The sequence below is a fragment of the Erpetoichthys calabaricus genome, chromosome 1 (assembly GCF_900747795.2).
Source record: "Erpetoichthys calabaricus chromosome 1, fErpCal1.3, whole genome shotgun sequence".
Classification (NCBI taxonomy): domain Eukaryota; kingdom Metazoa; phylum Chordata; class Cladistia; order Polypteriformes; family Polypteridae; genus Erpetoichthys; species Erpetoichthys calabaricus.
Window position 1 is genome coordinate 311,958,454 of NC_041394.2, and position 20,603 is coordinate 311,979,056.

The following is a 20,603-nucleotide window of genomic DNA, read 5'->3' on the forward strand; positions in this document are numbered from 1 at the left end:
ATAATGTGGAATTTATCATTTAGTGGCATCCCTACAAATAACAGAATTTAAAATGCTTATAGCTCTAGGAATGAAAGAGTTCTTAAATATGTTGCTCTTTACCTTTGGAAACCTAAATCTGAAGCCTGATGATAACAGCTAGAATTTATAGCAAAGAGGATGGCTACTGTCTGATAGAACTGAGGTGGCTTTCTTTCTAACCTGTTTGTGACACATTTCAGTGATAGAGGTCTGCTGTGAACCAGTAATTTAACTGGTTAAGATATTTTATGTCCTTATTGCTGAGGTTGCCACATGTAACAATGGATTCAATAAAGGACTTATAAAAAAAAGTGTCATTATGGTTTTTGTCCACTTCAAAATAGCTGAGTTTCCTAAGAAAATTTGTGACGGCCCTTTTTCACAGATTTGCGATGTGTTAAGATCAAAGTTTACTTTGTTATCAATGATTGTTCCCAGATATTTGTGTTGCTCTACCATCTCCACTGTGTCCCCTTTAATTAAAGTTGAGACAGTGAATGGTGGCTTGCTCCTGAAATCTACAACTATATCTTTTGTCTTACGTATGTTGAGAAATGATGCATTTGATCCATTCTTGCGTTCCGCATGGAGATTGTGTTCATTTTCAAAATGCATAGTTGAATCGAGGCCTACCTGCACACGTGTATGTGTCTATATGATAGGCATGTATAAATATTTATCTTATATAGTATATGATGGCAGGGGCTTCAACACAGCTCGAAACATTCAATATTAATGTGAAATGTGGAAGAATATAAAAAATCAGGTATAGAATTAATCATAAAATACTTCTGTGTAAATTACACTTTGATAATATTGTGGGAAATCATTCAATCTTAACATACAATCAGTTGTACTGTACATTAACTTATAAAGAACTTAACTCGTTCTAAATTTATGACTCTTTAATAGGATTCATCAAGAAGCCCTACACAATGCAAAACTCCCCCCCATAATTTTCTGACAAAAATTGTAGCTTTAAGATGGGAAAAATCAAATTCATTTTTCCCTTGACAAACACACACATAGACCAACGTACAGACAACAAGCTAAGATCAACATTTCTTGACAGTTTGAACATGATAGAATCAGAATCTGAATTTAAATCAATAGCGAACTTTCAATCCCATCTCCGAACTTCCCATTTACATGGAAAAAAACAGGGCCCATTTTTAATAAAATAAACTACGGAGTGGGAATACATACAGACACCATTCTAAAATCAACTTTTTTTGACAGTTTAAACATCGTAGAATCAAAATCTGAATTTAATTCAATAGCGGTTATTTATCCTGATCAGACTTCCATTTACATTTTTAATAAAATAGACTACAGTGTGAAAGTAAACAAAATGAGTTTTTTAAAATATAAATTAGTGGAAGGAAAAAAATAACTTTCATATAATGCCTTTAATATTTAACTATCTAACTGGCTAATAACCTGTTTACTTTGGGTGATCCACTGCACAACCTGCTGTTTGAAATTATGACTTCTGACTCTTTTATGAAATCTAATGCAGTCTGAATTCACTAATTAATTATCTTATTGATTATACCCTGTACACATTTTAGAAATGTTTTGCTGGCCATATGCAAGAAGTATTTTCTTTGAAAACAAGAAAACATTTTGAATAAAATAAAGACAGAGTATAATGCATTTGAAATAACACAAGGACTTGTACTGTATAAGCTTACATAGCAATAATACATTAATGTGTTGACTATCCTGAAACAAAGTTGGAAGTAAAAATACCAGCTTTGAATGTTGAACTTTCACTTAGCTTCCATTTGATCCTTCTAATCCTAGTTTTAAGGAAAGGACCTCAATGAATATCTTTGGAAAATAAATGTGATTATGATTCCAGACTAAGGAAGCTTTTTGTGTGAATTGCAACAGAAAACAATAACTACATGGTCAGCTGGCGACCTCTACTGGAAAAGAAGTGAAGAACATCTTTTTTCAAAGTGAAAATAATATGAACCGATTTATTCATGTATTGTTTTGTTGTCTTTGAAACGGCAATTAATTTATTTTTTGTTTTTGGCAAGTATCAATATGTTTCCTATCACTAAACGATCTTGGTATTCTCTGTTGCACCCTGTGGATTTTTGTCAGATGTTTTTGTATTTAATGTTCTGGTAAGTCTGTTAGGCTGTTTTTGCCTTTGTGCTCCTTATCTTTTAAATTCCATCTTTTCTTTTCTGGATTATAGTCACTTTAACTCCCTTCATGCAAGGGAGCTATCATGGTCTTTTTCCTAGCTCTGTGCTGTTAGCACTAAACAGATTGGCAAGTATTTTACACCACTCTTATGTTTAACTTCAGAAATTGCGGCCCATTGCTTTGCTGTTATCAATTCTCTTTTGTGTTATTCTATCAGCCTAGGACTGTTCACAGGTTGTCTACACTTGGCAATGGACAGGAGATCTTCAGGAGCCTTGTTCGGGGAATCACTTAATATTCTGTGGTGTGTACTTCAATACATCATTATATTATATGTCCAGTCTGCTAAGCCTTAAGCTATGCACCACTGATTATAAATTATTAGACTGCATATCTCTGCCATTGAACCCCTCCGGGCCAGCTACTGGAAATCTCTAATATTAGAAAATAAGAAACTTGAAAAATGTAGGGACACCATTCAGTCCATCAGGCTCATTTGTTTAGCTCATAGCTAAGCTGTTCCAGTATTTCATTTAGATACTTCTTAAAGGTTGCCAAAGTTTCTGCTTCAACTACATGCTTTGGTAGATTGTTCCAGATTCTCACAAAATTTTGAGTAAAGTAGGTGCTTCCTGGCTTCAGTCTAGAATGAATTACCCCTTAATTTGAACTGGTGTCCTCCAGTACATAATTCACCCTTATCTGAAAGAATTCTGTCAAATCTACTTTATCAGTGTCTTTGAGAATTTTGAAGACCTGGATTTGCTCTCTACACTGTCTCCTTTGCTCAAAACTAAACAGGTTTAAATTTCTAAGTCTGTCAGAATATGATATGTCCTTAAGTCCTGTGATGACCTTGGTTGCTCCCCTTTGCATAGCTTCAAGTGCTGCTATGCCTTTCTAGCAGTACGGTAACTAGAACTGCACATAATACTCCAGCTGTGGTCTCACTAGCGCACTATATAGTCTAAGCATAACATCCCTCAGTTTATATTCGACAATTGTTACAATATATCCTAACATTTTATTTGCCTTTTTCATTGCTTCTGCACCTTGATTAGCCAATGAAAATGTCAACATAAACCCCTACATCCTTTTCTGAGGTTGCTTCCTGTATGACAGTGTCTCCCAGCTTGTATTTATAATTGACTAGCCGTCCCTCATTGGCTCCGCCCACGTATTAGTGTAACAGGACAGTGAGGAAGGCCCTGTCCGGCTCCCCACTCCTGACGTCACTCTTCCCCCTCCCCTCAGCCTGCAGCCTCTGGTCTCGGATTAGTGCGAGTATATCGCCCCTGGAAGCGAACTATGATTCTTAGTGTGATGAGAGAAGTCGCAAAATCAAATGTTCCAGCAAATTATAGAAAAAAAGCTGATTTAAATCTGTTAAGTAGTTCTCTCGTGAAAGTGGACAGACAGACGAACAGGCAGAAGTTTGATTATATATATATATATAATATATATATATATATATATATATAAAGATATGTTCCTTTTGCCCACATGTAATACTTTGCACTTTTCTACATTAAACTGCATTTTCCAGGTCTTTTGAATTCATTTTGCTGCCTCCTCAGTGCCTGTCATTCCTCCAATTTTACCATCATCTGCAAATTAACTAACTATGCGGCAGTATCAAATGCTTTTGAAAGGCTAGGTAAATTATGTCATATGCTTTGTTTTTGTCAACTATTTCACTTCCCTGTTCAAAAAAAAATCTCAGACTTGCTTGTCAAAAACCAATGCTGTTATTTAGTATGTTACTTTCATATAGGTACTTTTCTAATGTATTTCTTATTATAGTTTACACAATTTTTCATGGTACAGAAGTAAGATTTACTAGTCTGTAATTACCAGGATCCATTTGTCTCCCTTTTGAAGAGCAGAGTCTAATTTGTACCTTTCCAGTCCTAAAACACTTCTCCTTTCTCAGATGACTACACACATATGCTTATTATAAGAATTTATAAATGATATCTTTCATTTCTTTTAATACAATTGGTAATACATGCATGCCACCAGGTAGGGAGTGTATAAGTCTTAAATGTATTGAGGGCTTCTTTGAGCACATCTGACTCTTCTATGTTAAAATCTCTATTACTAGGGTGTTGTACCGTGTTAGCCATTAGATGTAACGAGAAGTCAAGCAATATGACACCTTTTATTGGCTAACTGAAAAGATTACAATGTACAAGATTTTGATGCACCTTAGGCCCCTTCTTCAGGCAAGATGTAATTGTCTATTATTCATAGATCATTTTTACTTATGCATAGGGCATTCTGTTTGTTTCTTCCTTTGCAAATACTTTGGTGAAATATTCATTCTGCTCCTTTACAGAGGATGTGCTTGAGATACCAAACCTTCTATTAGAAGACACAAAGACAGAGAGAGTGTTGCCTTGGAGAACTTGATGGATATTGTCCAGCAAAGGGTTTTAATTCAAGATGAGTAAGACCATTTGAATCTTTTAAAAATATGCAGCTGGGCAGAAAAAAAGACTGCAACAATTTCAGAGATGTAAAGATAGCAGTGTATGTGAATGGGAAGTTTTACTGAAATTGAAGAAAGGCTATTCCTGATCTCAGAAAGGATTCTTTGGTATTACTACAAAATATTTCCATAGACAGGATTTATATCCACCTTAAACCAGTGGTTAACATGAGTTCAGTATCAGAAGGAGAGTTGGAGGCTCACTAGTGTGTGTGTATGTGTGTAAGTAAACATAGGACTGCCTTGTGATACCTAGGAAAGCCATACCCCAGAGAGATAGAGGCATGCGCCTCCTTATTTGGTCTGTGTTGTAATCTGTGTTCTTCCTCTCTTATAAAACACACATAGCAAGGTATAAATATAAACCTACTATATTTTTGATAATTTTTATTAACATATGGGGGGGGGGGCAAAAATTCCTGGAATCAGTCATTCATTAGTGTGGAATTTAGGTGAAGTCAGGGGTTTAGCACAGAACTCTGGGCCCGATACTTAAGCAGTCTCTGTGGGCCCCTTCTGCTTGAAATGAAACTTTTATTCCAGTCTTTGAGCTCCCACCCCAACTATGATGCCCTTGGGTGTAGTTATAAAAAATATGTCACTAGTTATAGTATGCCTATAGTCTGGTTAATCAGTCCGCCAAGTGGAATTGTGCTGATTTGATCGATTAATTATTCTACGATCATGCATGGGACTTGCAATTTTTTTTCTCAAAGCCACAATGGCAGAAACAATGAAGGCTCACATTTTTCAACATTGGTGGGCTTATTCATAAAGAGTCTGTTACCCGTGGACTGAGTGTTAATCAGTGACATTACATTGAACTGCTGAGACCTCTATGGGAGAAATATCAGCAAAAAATGTCCAGAGAAGTGGTGCACCCAGAACTGGAGTTTGTACCTGGAGTTTTGGCCACAAAATACATGGAAAACAAATTGCAAGTCCAATCTGCTGCTGTTTTCACAAGTATGGAAAAGCACCTCAAGCAAGAAAACAGTATAAAAATGCAATTTGAAATGATGCAAAGCCCATTTTGAAAGCAGTGATGGAAAAAAACTGTTCAAATGAACTTTAGGAAACATCATGGAATATGAAGTACAAGCACATTTTGATTTTTTTTATTAAATATGTGCTAATAAATGTTTGTAATGTACTAATAAAATAAGTTGTTGATGCTAGCACTCTATAAAAATGATACACATTGCAAAACAAAGTATAAAATTGTGTTGGGCAAAAGTTGTTACAAGATGCAATAACATATTGTTTTTTGTCACGTTTGTCTAACACATTTTAAAATCCTTGGATATATGGGTTTAAAGTATAAAATTTATTTAGCTTAAATTAGATTTGTGAGAAATATATTTAAATCCTGTATATTGTAACAGACAAATAGGAAGTGAATAGTATTGTGACCAACAGGGGGAGTCCAGACAAGCACAGGATTCTAAGTACAACCTAATCATTCAGCAGAATCTGCCAAATCAAATAAATAGTCCTTCAGTTTTCTAAAGGGTAACATGTTAGTGCCTCACATTACATATATTACAACCACTGACTAGTTACTGGGAGTACAGCATGTGCCTGTCCTTTAAATATCGGTTGGAATTTAGAAGTGAAGGAGAATCTAGGGCAACCAGAAGAATCTATATTTTTTAACATTCTGCACAGCTGTGATGCTAGAAGTGGTACCCGGAGTTGCCCTGGAAGTGGTCTGAGGTTGAGACTTAATCCTAACCCATTCCCATCTGTCAGTTGAGCTTGAAGTAGAATCAGAAAAGGTTTGGTGGAACAAAAGGTGACCAATGTATTATGAATAAAAAGAGTGTTAGATGGGAGATAAGAAGAGACTATGTCTAGGAAAGTGGACAGGCTCCCACACAAGGCAGACAGGGTTCTCCTTTTGTTTAGGTAGGCAAACTGGGGCTTTCCTAGTTTCTGCTCAATTTTGTACCACTTATATACTACCTCAGTAATTTACCATAAGGTTTACCTAATAGCAAATCAGTATTTTCCTGATACTTTGTTGTCTTGTTGGTCCTTATTTATTGACAGATAATCACTGTTTGTTTTAGTTCATAATGTATATATACATAATATTATGATACTTCATTTAAAATGAGACACTTTAATATTTTTTATCACCCAGCACCCATGTTTGACTTAAATATTAAATTAAAGGCCTGCAATAGAAATATCTAGAGATAGTTGCATGAAGTGTTAACCTATCTTAACACTGTAAGTTCCTTTTTTAAAACTGTAACCATGAACCCTTTGAATATAAAAGTCTGTATTTGCATTTGCTGCCCTAATTTGGGATCTTTATAAGAAATATTATGATTTACTTTATGAGGTAGAAGTACATAATAAACTAGAACATTATATCAATATTTGAAATATCCAAATGTGTGCTTCAGGCTGCTAATGTTTGAGGAGAGACATACAATTCTTTGGTTAGGCATAAGATTGTAATGATCTCATGCAGGATGGACAGATTAGGACGTGAGTAAACCAAACATAAGAATCTATGTCTAGCCCGACACTTTCCAGAAACAATGGAAAAGTATGGCAAAGTTTCCAAAAATATAAAAAAAAAAGGTTCTGAAAAGAAATTCTTCACTAGCGGCAAGTAGAAATCACTAAAGTTAATTGTCACCAGTTGTCACCAAGTTGTATCTGCTTGAGGGCGACCAAATTGAGTGAAGTGAAACACCAGTGTGCAACTTTTTTCTAGTGTAAAGTGAGCTTTGTGTAAATTTTAAGAATATTGTAAATGCAGTAGTATTCATCCTTTAAACCATGATGCTTTCTAGTTTTTGTATTTTCTTCATTTTCTAATGTTTTGTCAAAAATGCATCTTTATGATTCAATTTCATTATGGAAAAATATATTAGTAATGCGTTAATAGGGGAAATATTACAATACTGTTAAGAGTATACAATACTGTATATCATTTGTAACAATCTATTCCATTCTAAAGGGGTGGGTGTTAATCGGAGCACTCTGGCAAAGTAAGGAATTGTTATGCATTAACATAGGTTTATGTGTTTTATTGTTGTTTGTGAATTATTATTTCTGAAATTTTCATCTATTTTCTGTAATGTTTGTAATTATGTAGCCTTCTTTAAATGTCCTGATATCCCTTGTGCTGTGTGGGTGGTGCTGCAGGAGGCAGGGCCACCCTGACATCACTACTCCTGAGTCCTCCCTCCTGTTATTTAGCCAGAGCAGAACAAGCTAAGCAGCAGGAGAGCATTGTGTTTGTGAAAGGAGTTGTGAGTATAGCCATTTTTTCAGATATTCAGGGTTTATTTATTTACTGTATTTATTGCTCTTTTGAACAGTTTGCTTTAATTTTTTAAAAAATATATTTTATCATTTCTAGAAGATTCTTTAGTTGTCCTGTTGTACAAAAGTCGAGGGGTTTTGCTATATTATTTAATCCAGCATCCCTTTTTTTAGGTCTGATATTCTGGAAACCTGCTGTTAGAGACTCTACTTTGTTGGGCCCTTGAGCAAGGCTCTTAACCTGCAATTGCTCCATCCTGGGTATGACGTTAATCTGCATCCAGCGCTGCATGTAGGCCCTCCTACCTGCAGGGAAAAACCTAGGGGTTGGTGGCAGAATTGGTACTCCAGCTACCATAAAAAAACCTCACATTGTTCCATTCCATCTGAACTGGTGTGCTGCTGAGGTGTCACCCATTACATGGCCGCACTCGGGTCCTAATCTGGGATTCTGAGTTGGTTTGTCATATGGTGGGAGCGGCAATGTGCCGTATCAGTGCGTGCTCCTAACCTCCTCCTCCTGCCTTTATGATCCAGAGATTTTTAAGAAATGGTCTTTTCTGTTAAATGAAATTTCTTCAAATTGGTTTTGGTATTTAATGGTTATACTTTATATATGTAGTGTGGAGTACAAATCAACAGAGGTTATGTGTTTAGCTATTGCACATGTAATGACACACCTCAAAAAGTTTTGATCTCCAAAATTTATTAAAGGTGTTTCTACCAATTAACAGTTCAGGAATAAATGACAGGAGCTATAGTATGGAAAAAGACTGAATTATTAACATATTTAATGTTAAAACTAAGAAAACTGTAGCTGATAGGAGAGTATGCTGGAAAGATGTAAAATTACAGTATGAAGAGAAAAAGTGAGGATAACATTGGACAACAAAGATTTATGGATTTTTTCATGCTGATCAAAAATCACATTTAAATTTTTCTATTGCAAACTGTTTTATTGCAATCCCCTAGTTTTGTGATACCTTTCACATTATAAGTATACAAACACAGTTAAAAAACTACAACTGAAACATCTATGGTGATATTCCAAGTACCGTTCTTTCATTTGTGAATGGGACAGGCATGCTAAAGTGTCTCTTACATTAAAAAGAGCTTGCTGTGCCATAATCAGTTGATTCTAGGGAATATGTGTCACATATAAATCACTTATTGACCCAACATAGATATTTTTGCCTCCTCTTCATATGCAACGTGAACTGATTAAAATTTTCATGAGAGTGATGATCAAGAAGATTGAAAGATTTCAAAATTTGAGACAGATGTTTCTATGAATAACTGATACCCAGATTAATGAAAGCATTTTTGTTGATCCTCAAATCAGACATGTCATCAATGACAAGCATTTCATAGATCTGCATGTGGGGCTGGAGGAAATCGTACGGAAGACATTCAAGAATATTTTTGAGAATTTTCTTGGCAACTACAGAGCACCAAACTATGTCCAGCTGGTTGACATGTTTCAAGCATACAAAACTATGAAGTGAAACATGTTGCAAAAGATGTGTTTTCTGCACTTAGACTTGGCCTTCTTCTCTGATAATCTTGATGCAGTCAGTGACAAACATAGTGACAGGTTTCAGCAAGACATTGCAATGATGGAACAGCATTATAAGGGCAGGGCAAGTGGAATTCATCAATGCTGGCTGACTATTGATAGACACTGAAACAAGAAGCATCAAATGCTAAACAAATATCAGCAGCAAAACATTTTTATGCAATCTCTCAGCATCATTAAGTGGTTAAACACACTAAATTTAATAAAAGTTAATTTTGTGTTTCTCCAAACTCTTACATGATGCAGCCATCTGCCTTTATGTTTATATTCAGCATGAAGTTGTCTATCATAATCATCAAAACTTTATCAGGAAGCAAAAAAAAAACTTATTCAGTGTAATTTTTATAATAAGGTGAAAAAAGGTTAAAATGCACACAAAATTGTACACATAGAATGCCAGCACTTGGGGATTGTCAGATCTGGAATAGATACAGTATTATTTTGGACACATTCAAGTAATACTAGAATCCCTGAAGCCTATGACAAAACTCATAATCCCGGCCCAGCTTAAATTCCTTCGCACCTCTCCATCAGTGTCTTTTGTTTTGTACAGCACAAGCAGCAAGCAGCCTGCTATTGACAAATCTCAACTCGAGCAAAAAGGTCTCCCAGCTCAATCCAAGGCTCCTTATCTGCGTGTGAGATCTGCAGTTATATAGGGCAAATAATATAGTATATCATTATTTGGAATACATGCATTTTACAGTATGTGTGTTCCGTGTCTACAAAGATCTGGGTAAGTATAAGATGAAGACATACCTAAAGCAGAAAGTTTTTCCATGTTATACTAATAATGACGTGAAGTGTGTAATGTGTGAAGACTTATCAAATAAACACGTGCACTTTTATTCAAGAATATAACCAAAGAAAAACATTTGATTTACATGTTGTTGTCAGTGAGTTAAAATCCAAGCTCAAATGTCAATCGATAGGGAGTTTATATGTATTCTTAAATGGTGCAGAGATAAGAACCACTGCCTTATAACCTAAGGGTCCGTGGTTTGAGTCTGGGCGCTCCGTGTTTTGAGTAGTGAGCTGCTATTATTATTACTATAATATAATAAAAAATACAATTGATTTGAGTCTGAAGTACCCAGTGTAAATTTTCACTACTTGTAAAAGTTAGTGCTTGTTTTTTTATTATTCAGTTTTATTCCGTTTTATTCTCTCAGTGATGTTCATGTGGTACAATGAACTTGCCTCTTCCTCTCTGAGTTGATGGCATTTATCTCCATTCTTTTCACAAAAGCAACGCTGTGGCTGATGCCTGTTCAGAACTATTTGTTGTACCAGTGTGGGGTGGAGGTTGATTTGTTTATAACCTTTTTTGTGGTGGGGGATGGGACAGCAGGCTGATAGATTCATTTAAAAAACAGAAGACTCTGATGGAGAAGTGCGAAGGGATTTAAGGTGGGCCGGGATTACAAGTTTTTTTGTATGCTTCAGGGATTCTAGTGTTAACAGATACTGAGATGAATGGCTTGTTCTAATAAGTTTTTACTTTAAGATTAAAGCACTGTGGTGGAGTCATAAAATCCACAAGGAAGTGCCATTCACACACATTCAGTTACCAAATATAGGATGCTTTAACCTGAAATCAAAAAACCACTGAAGGGAGTAATGCAGCAAGCAGCACTAATGTGCTTCCTCGTACAATAACATCCAGTTGAGGCATTATCCTTTGTGGATTTTATTGAAAAATCAATACAATTGATACATATAAATTAACAAAAAATAATTAAAATGATAATTAATTAATAATTAAAAAAGAAACAGTATTTGCAAAAGAAACCTGTTAGTCTCAACAAATTCAGAAACAACTTTCTGACAGAAATACAATAATTTAAAGAATAAAGTGCCACAGTGCCCATAATTTGCACTAGTAAAAATGAACCACTTGATAGCCACGGAGGCATCGGAATGCTTTGATATCGATGTTTCTCATATCTATGTTGTTATACTGTAAATTAATCAGAATTAGGGAACTCTGAACATGCTTCATATTACAAAATGAATCTCTAGGGACTTTTGCAATTAGGTTATTATTTAGAGCAATAGAGTTCATTGTCATAGGAAGACAATGAGGTACTTCTGCCAGATAATTGTAGCTAATGTCCAGATGGTGTAATGCTGACAAGCCCTTGAATGCTGAGGGTGCCACCTTGAAGATTTTATTATGGGAGAGCCCAAGTTGCTCTAAATTTGTCATTTTCAAAAATGCATCCTTACTTACTGACACTATTTTGTTACCTTTGAGTATGAGGGTCTTTAAAGATTTTGGAAGATGCTTTGGTACTGAGTGAAGAAGGTTCTTTTCAAGGTTGAGATTCTCAAGGTTTATCATATGACGAAAGGAATGTTTATTGATCCCTTTATTTTTGAGCTTATTAGAGCTGAGATCCAAGAAAAGCAAGTCAGAGATATTGGGAAAAATCTGGTCTGATATAACACTTATCTGATTTCCTTCAGCATACAGCTCCTTCAGGTTGGTCGGCAGCTTCTCTGGCACCTTTGCTAAATGATTGTAATTGATACTCAGCGTTCGTAGGCGTGAGAGGGAACCAAAGACTCCTGCGAGAACAGAGTCATTTGTTAAGCTGTTATTGTTAAGGCTGATGATTTTTAAATTTTGGCATCTGGACCAGGCCTTTTCTGACATTATGCTTATATTGTTGTGGTTCAGTCTAAGCTCCTCCAAGGATGGGGGCAGGTCTGCTGGGATGCTTGTCAAAAAATTGTCATCTAGGAAAAGTCGTGTCAACTTCTCTATCCCTTCAAATGCACCCTCTATGGCTTCATCAGTGAGGCGGTTGTTGCTGAGAACCAGAAATTCTAAGGACAAGTATTCGTTCAGAAGATCCAGTTGGATGAAGTCTATCTTGTTGTTCATGAGAAGCACGTACCTTGCATTATATGGAATTCCATATGGGATTTTATGTATACCTTTATCCGAGCACTGCACCACTCTGAAAAAAGAAAGCAGTCTGAGCTAAGCATATACTGTAGCTGTCACAATCTGTAAAAAGAAACCCCATCTTACTTTACAGATGAACCTTTACTGTGAGGCTGCTATGCACAATTTACAGATATGACTTTACTAATGGATACAGCATTAAAAATGTTTTATTTTCATCCCTTCAGTTATTTCCATAAGAATTTTAAGTTATGTTTGTAAAATGGTGTTTCACTTGAATACACTAGAATTTACTCAGGAAAAAAATTTAGTAAATTAAGGGGTTTTTATTTCTCCTTGTCATGAATTTCCTTGAACCAAACTCATTATCTGCTAAAGTGGACAGAGATGTGTAAAGCACCTCTTCTACACCTACACCTACACATTTTTTTGTTCTGCAAACAAGACTCACAAATAATAAATTATATGATTAAAACCTGCTGTCTCTACATTTTATTAACATAGCCAGGGCTAATACTTACATAATAACACAGAGAACTAAGTGCTGCCCAGCACCAGATCCCTGGGGCACCTAATCTTTTCTATACCCATGAATTACCATGACCCTCAGGTTGAGCAGATATAAAAGTACTTTGCTTGACACAGGGAAAATGAAATCCTTCTGCAACATTATTTATGTAGAAAAAAGCAAATACTTGTTTAAAAACAAAGAGAAGTTATTAAACATATGAACACTGACATCGTGATGTAGTAGACAGGTGGACAGAGGGCCCTCACCATTGAGAACTATCCATAACCTGGGAAAAAGGAATGTCAGCCGAATGCCAAGAGGCCAGTGGGAATGCAACCATCTACTCTGTGGAAACTGGATGCAGGGATTATGTCAGCTTTGCAACCATCTACCTTCTTGTGTAGTGTTTGGGTCAAAATTATGAATGACTGCTTGAGAGCTAGCAGATGACGCAGAGAAAGGAATCTACTGGTTGTGGTTATTGAGGTAAGACAGAGTATGGGGTCAACACCCCATTAAGGACAAGAAGAGGGAGTAGTGGGGAGATGTTCCCACTAAGCCATTGTCTACCCCTCACTAGGAGAAGTACTGGGACAGAAGGTCAAACATCAGTGAATGATGATTCCCAGCTGATGAACCTGCAGCTGACCAATGAGCACTGGCAGATGTGTATGAGACAGAAATGGTGACGCAGGAACAAGAGCTACCTGTTTGACGATCTAGGCCGAAGAAAAAAATGATGCGAGGAGTCAGAGTAAAACAAACAATGAAAAAGTAGCTTGCAGATCATTGAAATCACGATGATTTTCATGACACACCCATCCAGGGTCAAAATCCACGATGCACAATGTCAACGACTACCTTTGTGGTATGGTCAGAACAGCTTCTTCGTTTCAGTGCGTTGGACACATAATCAGTTGTACACCAATGTGTGTTTCTCAGAAGCATCTGCAAAGTTGTATTATTCCAAGAATTCCTCACATGACAACTTGAAGAAGGAGCCTATACGAACATATAACACCACAAAAAAAACAAGCTATTCTAGTGAATGTCTTCTCTCCAGCACGCATATGATTATATAAGTAACAAAATGAAAGAAAACATGCATTGGGACTTCCCACTAGCTTCACCTGACTTTATTTGCTTCTGGTAAAAAAAACAGCGCAGGGCCCCCTACCATGCCAATACTATGCTAGAGATTTAGGGACTATTTAATAAATGCGAAATGCCTTTGAGTATATCAGCCTAAATTTTTAATCCTGTGTGCACAGAAAAGTGTATCTTGAAAAAAAAATACTGGGCTTGACACTAAAACTACAAAATTCAAATTTTAAAGGTGAAATAGTATTGTATACATTCAGTGCTGAATAGTTTGTCTTATATTCAAAACAAGGCCCAGAACTTCTTTGACGACAACTCGCCCAAGATGTTTAAATGGTTGCTGCACCTCTGACCTCCCTGTAGCACTTAAAGGAGCAGTTCACCAAGACAGCCTCTAAATATAGAGGTTAACAACAAAATTTCCCTGTAAAAAATATTACTGTAAGGGCACCTACCCACATGATCTTTGTCCAGTCTGAGACATACAGTATTAATAAACCCAAATATCCTCCATTATGTCCTAAGCAACTGATACACATGGCTTCCACCTAAATACACACATTTCTTTGAGATCAGTATACCTACATTTAAAGCAAGCAGTACATTACCAACACAACCTAAATGATGAATTGTTTAATGTTTACAAAAATATTAAAAGACAAAAATATTTTAAATGCTGCTGGTAAGTATAACTTAACTTTCACTCTTGTATTTTAAACTTGTACTCCAAAGTTTAAAAATTATTTATTAAGTAGTACAATAGATAGATAGATAGATAGATAGATAGATAGATAGATAGATAGATAGATAGATAGATAGATAGATAGATAGATAGATAGATAGATAGATAGATAGATAGATAGACAACAAAATGTATTATTCTGTAAAGTACTTTATGATAATGGAGTGCATTAAATGTTCTGAATAAAATAAGTTTAACTAGGATTATTTCTGTCCAGAACCATACCATACCATACCATTTTTATTTGTTAAGCGCTTCAAAACACAGCATTACAACTGACCGAAGCGCTGTACAGTTAAAACAAGCAAGACTAAAAGCAAAATATTAAAAACAAACATTAAGAGAGAATTAAAACAGAGACACTAAAAACAGGTCAGGGGACCCAATAAAACAGAGAAATAGCAAAAAGCAAGTGGGAATAACACAGGTTAAGAATTAAAAGCCAATGTGAAGAAGTGCGTTTTTAGGTGTGAACCTTTCAACATCACATTTTCACACATACAGTAGCATGCAACTGCAGCACAACAAAAAAGGAAATGTTTTTTGTGGAGAATACAGTAGACATATAACTTACTTTCCATAGCAAGCACACTCGGGAGGGCAGTAATTGTCCTTGAAGTATGGGAAATGAGGCGTTTCTTCATTGTTGCTTATCTTTGTTTTAACAAGTTTAGCCTTTGCATTGATTTTCTTCTTCTTTGTCATTTCCTTTCCTTTATTTACAGAAGTTACCTTTGTCTGTTTTCCCATTGCCTTTTTAACAAGATTTGATTTAGACTTTACTTTTATTTTAAAGCCTTTATTTTGATCTTCTTTTGAATGTTTCCCTACTTCTGAAAAGGTAGATGTATTGCTACCAGCACGTGAAGGAGCAAGATTTATCTCAAGATCTGGTTGAACTCTGACCTCACTTTGTTTAGGTGGCAAGTCTAAGTTTAAAGTTGGTTTAGAAGGTGCCATAATCACATTATAAACACCTAAGGTGGTAAAACCTTCTTTTGGAACTGCAGTTGTTTCTTTCATAATTTGAGTTTCTTTTGTTGTAGTGAATATTTGGGTATGTGGCCATGTAGCCATGACTCTATTACTTGAGTTAGAATCATCAGTCTGTGTAGTTACTGGACTAGGCTCTACATGATCTAGTGAAACATGGGAGGAGTTCAGTTCCTTCAATGCATTTAAATCCACATCACTGTTTAATAAATTGCTTGTCACTGTTAATAATGGTGATCCAGTTGCTTTAGTTGCAGTTGATGGTGAGCTCAATACATTTTCTGAAAGCTCTTCACTGTTTATTAATTTTGTATTAGGATCTGCAAAGAGAGAGATAAATCAGAAAATGGAATATTGTTTGAGTGTGAATGAATATATACTACATATATACACATGTATATGTAATGTATGTGTGCTGTATATATACCTGTAGTGGGTGAGTGAGTGTATATATAGTGTAAAATATATTCACAGTGTATATATAAATATATACTATACTATATATAGTATAGAATATATACTGTATAGTGTATGTGTATATATATATATATATATATATATATATATATATATATATATATATATATATATATATATATATATATATATATACACTGTATATACAGGTATATATATATATTCACAGTATACGTATACACCCAGGAATGTTCTTGTTTTTGATGGAACTTTACATTTTTTTTCTAATCAAGATACTATTAAATCAATTTAAAGGCACAGCATAGACATTCCTGGTGTTTCAAATGGCTGTTACTGTTGGAAAGACAATTTTTTAAATTTATTATTCACTAGGGGGCTTTGCTCCCTGCTCGCTTCGCTCACCCACCCCTTCCCCATCCCTCCCCCTGGGTGTGCTGTGTGCTAGCTACTTCGCGTCTCTGCTGCTCGCGTTGTCAAGGGGGGGGGGGGGGGTGCTCAATGCACGCTGAGCAGATGCGGTCTGATCAACTGCTGTCTTTCTGCTGCTGCTGGCGAGCTGCATGTTCTGCTTGTCGTGCTGCACGTCGATCATTTAAAAGTCTGTACAGCAGCTGTCCTTTTATCTCACTGCCTTGTCTCGCGTGACGTTAAAGTGTCTCTCGCGGGACGTCAAATTGTCTTCCGAGAAAATCACGTCGTCTCCTTCCAAGATTTTTTTTATAATAGAGAAACATAAGACTGCACATCCTCATTTTCAGCAGCCTTTACCTTCAGCATCCTAATGGTCAACTCCTTTAGCATATCCTTAATTAGTGAAAATTAAATGCTAATTAGTTAATAGAGAAACTCTTGTGATTGTATAGTTCAGTTCTGGGTTCATAACATGTTAGTCATGTTAGTCTATTGTTTGTGTTTTTTCTGTTTTTTTTTTTTTTTGTAAAATGAAAGTAACTCCATGTGAAAGATTACCAAAAAACTGAAGATTTCCTACAAAGGTGTCTATTATTGTCTTGGGAGAAAAAGACAAAGAGGAACTAACCAGGGTAGAGAAAGATGGCAAAGGCCCAGATATACAACTGCACAAGAGGATAAGGACATCAAAGTATTTGGTTTGAGAAACAAACACCTTACAGGACCTCATTTTCCCTAAATACAAGCTAAATATCAGTGTCATCTGTAAAGATGACTCTGGGATGCTTACCATAATGCACTTTTCCAGTCATCTTCGAGTGTATGTGTTCTTTTGTCTATTTTAACCTTTCCTTTTTATTTGCCAGTTTCAGATTTGGCTTTTTCTTTGAAACTCTGCATCCTAGACCGGCATCCCTGTAGCAGGTTGTATGTACTTCAAACTTCTCTGTTTATCTTTCAACATTACATTTTGTGTTTATGTTGGATGGCTATTTTCACATTAAAATACTGAAATTATTGAACAGCACGGGGGTCATAAGCAGAATTAATAAATTATTATTAAGATATTAAGCATAACTTGAACTAATTTGAATTGTGCATTGTGTATGTAAGTGTGAGTGTGTGAATGTAAAACCAATACATAAATGCACTCATTGTTATTAATATTAGAATAATAAAAATGTATGCAGTGCATACTGATGGTTAGCCTTATTGTCCCACCCCAACATCAATTAAACAGAACTGTTAATCATAGTCACAAGAACAAAATTCAAATTATCAAATATATCAAAAGTATCAAATTAACAAAAGGCAAAGAATATCCTGCTGCTCACCATTTTAACAGAGTTATTTTGATGGTGTGGCTCAGGCATTTGCACACACGAGAAAACATAACACTAAAAATGCACTACTGCGCACACAATCCTCCCCGTGTACATTTTTAAATAAATAGGTTACTTATAAATCAATCCCAGGAATTATTTCTGGTTATCAAGGATATGCTTGAAAAGACCCCAGGTGGTCCAAACAGACTTCATTTTGAAAACTGTCCATCCATCCTCTAAACTTACTTATTCAGGGCATGGGGAAGATAGAGCCTATCCCAGTAAGCACAGGGCACAAGGCAGGAACAATTCCTGGACAGGTCACCAATTGATTGCAATGTGAAAAACACACACACACACACGCACACACGCACGCACGCACACACACACACACACACACGCACACCCACACACACACACACAGAGAAGCCAATTTAACAATGCCAGTTCACCTCACCTGATTGTGAAAACCTTTAGACATGTTACACTCCTGAGCTCCATGTTCTAATTTATGTAGAAAGGCTGTCATGCCAGCTTTTAAAGCTGACTATCCTTTAATGTAATGCCATAAGATTAATAATAATAATAATTCTACAGCACATCTATCTGTATGGCCAGCTTTTCCCATTCTGGTGTTCTTGAAGTAACAACTCCAGGAGCATCCTCTCCAGCTTATCTTTATATTGATCTCTATCAGCTGATGCTGGCATCTGGAGGTGCTCTCTGAATGTCACTTTTCAATTCTCTATCTTTAGAGAAATTCTGACTCAGTTTGTGGCTTGAATGTCAGATTAACAGGCCACTCTAAAATAGTGATCAACTGCTGCCTTGCCAGGGTTCATTCTTGAATTGTATCTGTTATTAATGGGAAATGCTCTGGTTCCTCATAACACTAAACTGGTTTAAGTCAGGTTGTGAATGTTATATTTTTAGTAATGCTGGAAGGTGAACCATTCTGTAGGAGTAAGTAGGATTAACAAAGTAGATTAAGTCCCAAATAAAAGGTATGGCATTGGTTTGTGTTAGGACAAAGAAAGCAAATTTCTAGGATGCATTTGATTATTGGATCAGAAACAGGCATTACTGCTTGACCCCTGTGCAGGTTTCTGAGATTCTAGAATCTGCATTGTGATAGAGGACATTGAGTTTATGGAACACTGATAAGAACTATGCCAGCATTTAGGATGAACATTTAACCTATGATATTTTTTTTATCAATTCCTGCATTTGGATAAGCCAGTTTGTGAAACTGATGAATGGTATTAACAACTAATCATGCAAGATTTCGTGATGCCACTTACCAGCATGAATGATATTTGACCCCACTTGAAGCAGATATATGCACAAAGTGATGATTACAGTATTCATTTTTAAGGCTTCTGCAAGGATAAAGAATGAAGTACATTTGTACAAAACATGTCTACTTACTGTATATATCAACATAACTTTAAGTTTAACAGTCAGTATCTTTTAATAAAGACAGCTAAAGCATCTATTCAGATAACACATTTCAAAACCTGGTAAACCGAGTATGCTGGTGTCAAAGCCTATCTTGAAAACATCAGGCATAAGGCTAAAATTGTCTCTGATCACAGGGCTGGTTAGAACATCTACACTATATATATAATATATATATATATAACATGCATGTCTTTGGGATGTTAATGGAAATCAAAGTACATAAAGAAAACCCCACAAAGACATAAGGACAACATTTGTAGTCTGCCTAGAAAATGACCAAGTGGGAATTTGAACCCAGGTCACATGAGCTGTGAGAGTGTAGCATTAAACGCTGCCACTGTACCAGTTATCACACCCGTTAAGAGAACATAAAAATAGAAAGTAAGAAGCAAATACGCAATAATTTACCTGCACTTCTTTGCATTGTTGCAGAATTGTGTCTCATTCATTTTCCTTCCATGTTGTTTTCAGATTCATCCCGCTAGATTGTGAACATTAAAGGAGTTCTAATCTCTTTCTCCCTTTGTTAATAAATGAGTAATGCCCTGGCAGTGTCTCACTATTCTCCACAACGTGCTGACACTTTGTGGCTCTTTTAATAGTTTCTGGTGCTCAAAAGAATTTTCACATGTAAATAACAGCAGTGGACAATCTTTATGAAGAAGAATCTAATGTCTAGCTTAAAAAACTCACAAAAGGTAAAATTGACGACTGTGACCTTTTAGGTCTTCTTGTTTGCTTAATCACTTGGCCATTTGGGGTGAAACTGTAACATTGTGGTGTCAAATATTCTGTCTCATGCAATTCCATCCAGGAATGGTTCTAAATTCTTCAGCACTGTTGTCGTCCTAGAAGAAAGTAATAGTTATTCTCCTTTAAATTTCTTACTGTCTGTGATGACCTGAAGTGGACACAACACATCCAGTTAACATCAAAAAAGCCGATTGCCCTCTCATGTTCACCCACTTCTTCATGGTGGAGTCTGTTTTCTGTTACTGCAAGACATTCTGATATGGTACCTGTTCAGCCCAGGACCACAATGCACTACAGTGGGTGCTCCAGTCAGTTCAGAATATTACTGAGCTATGTTATCTCCAGGGCAAATTTAATACACACTGCCTTAGAAAAGCGTATCATATTACTGAAGACCTCAGCCATTTGGCACAATCAC

General features: G+C 36.0%; 1 protein-coding gene across 1 annotated transcript; it reads right to left on the bottom strand.

The window, feature by feature from the left end:
- Positions 1-11,333: 11,333 nt before the first annotated feature.
- LOC127526657 (podocan) lies at positions 11,334-19,986 on the bottom strand. Its single transcript, XM_051922608.1, has 4 exons — positions 19,841-19,986; positions 19,273-19,350; positions 15,379-16,117; positions 11,334-12,502 (listed from the first exon to the last, which is right to left on the bottom strand). The coding sequence occupies exons 1-4, from the start codon at positions 19,875-19,877 to the stop codon at positions 11,416-11,418; spliced, it is 1,941 nt and encodes a 646-aa protein (XP_051778568.1). The 5' UTR covers positions 19,878-19,986; the 3' UTR covers positions 11,334-11,415.
- Between the last annotated feature and the right edge of the window lie 617 nt (positions 19,987-20,603).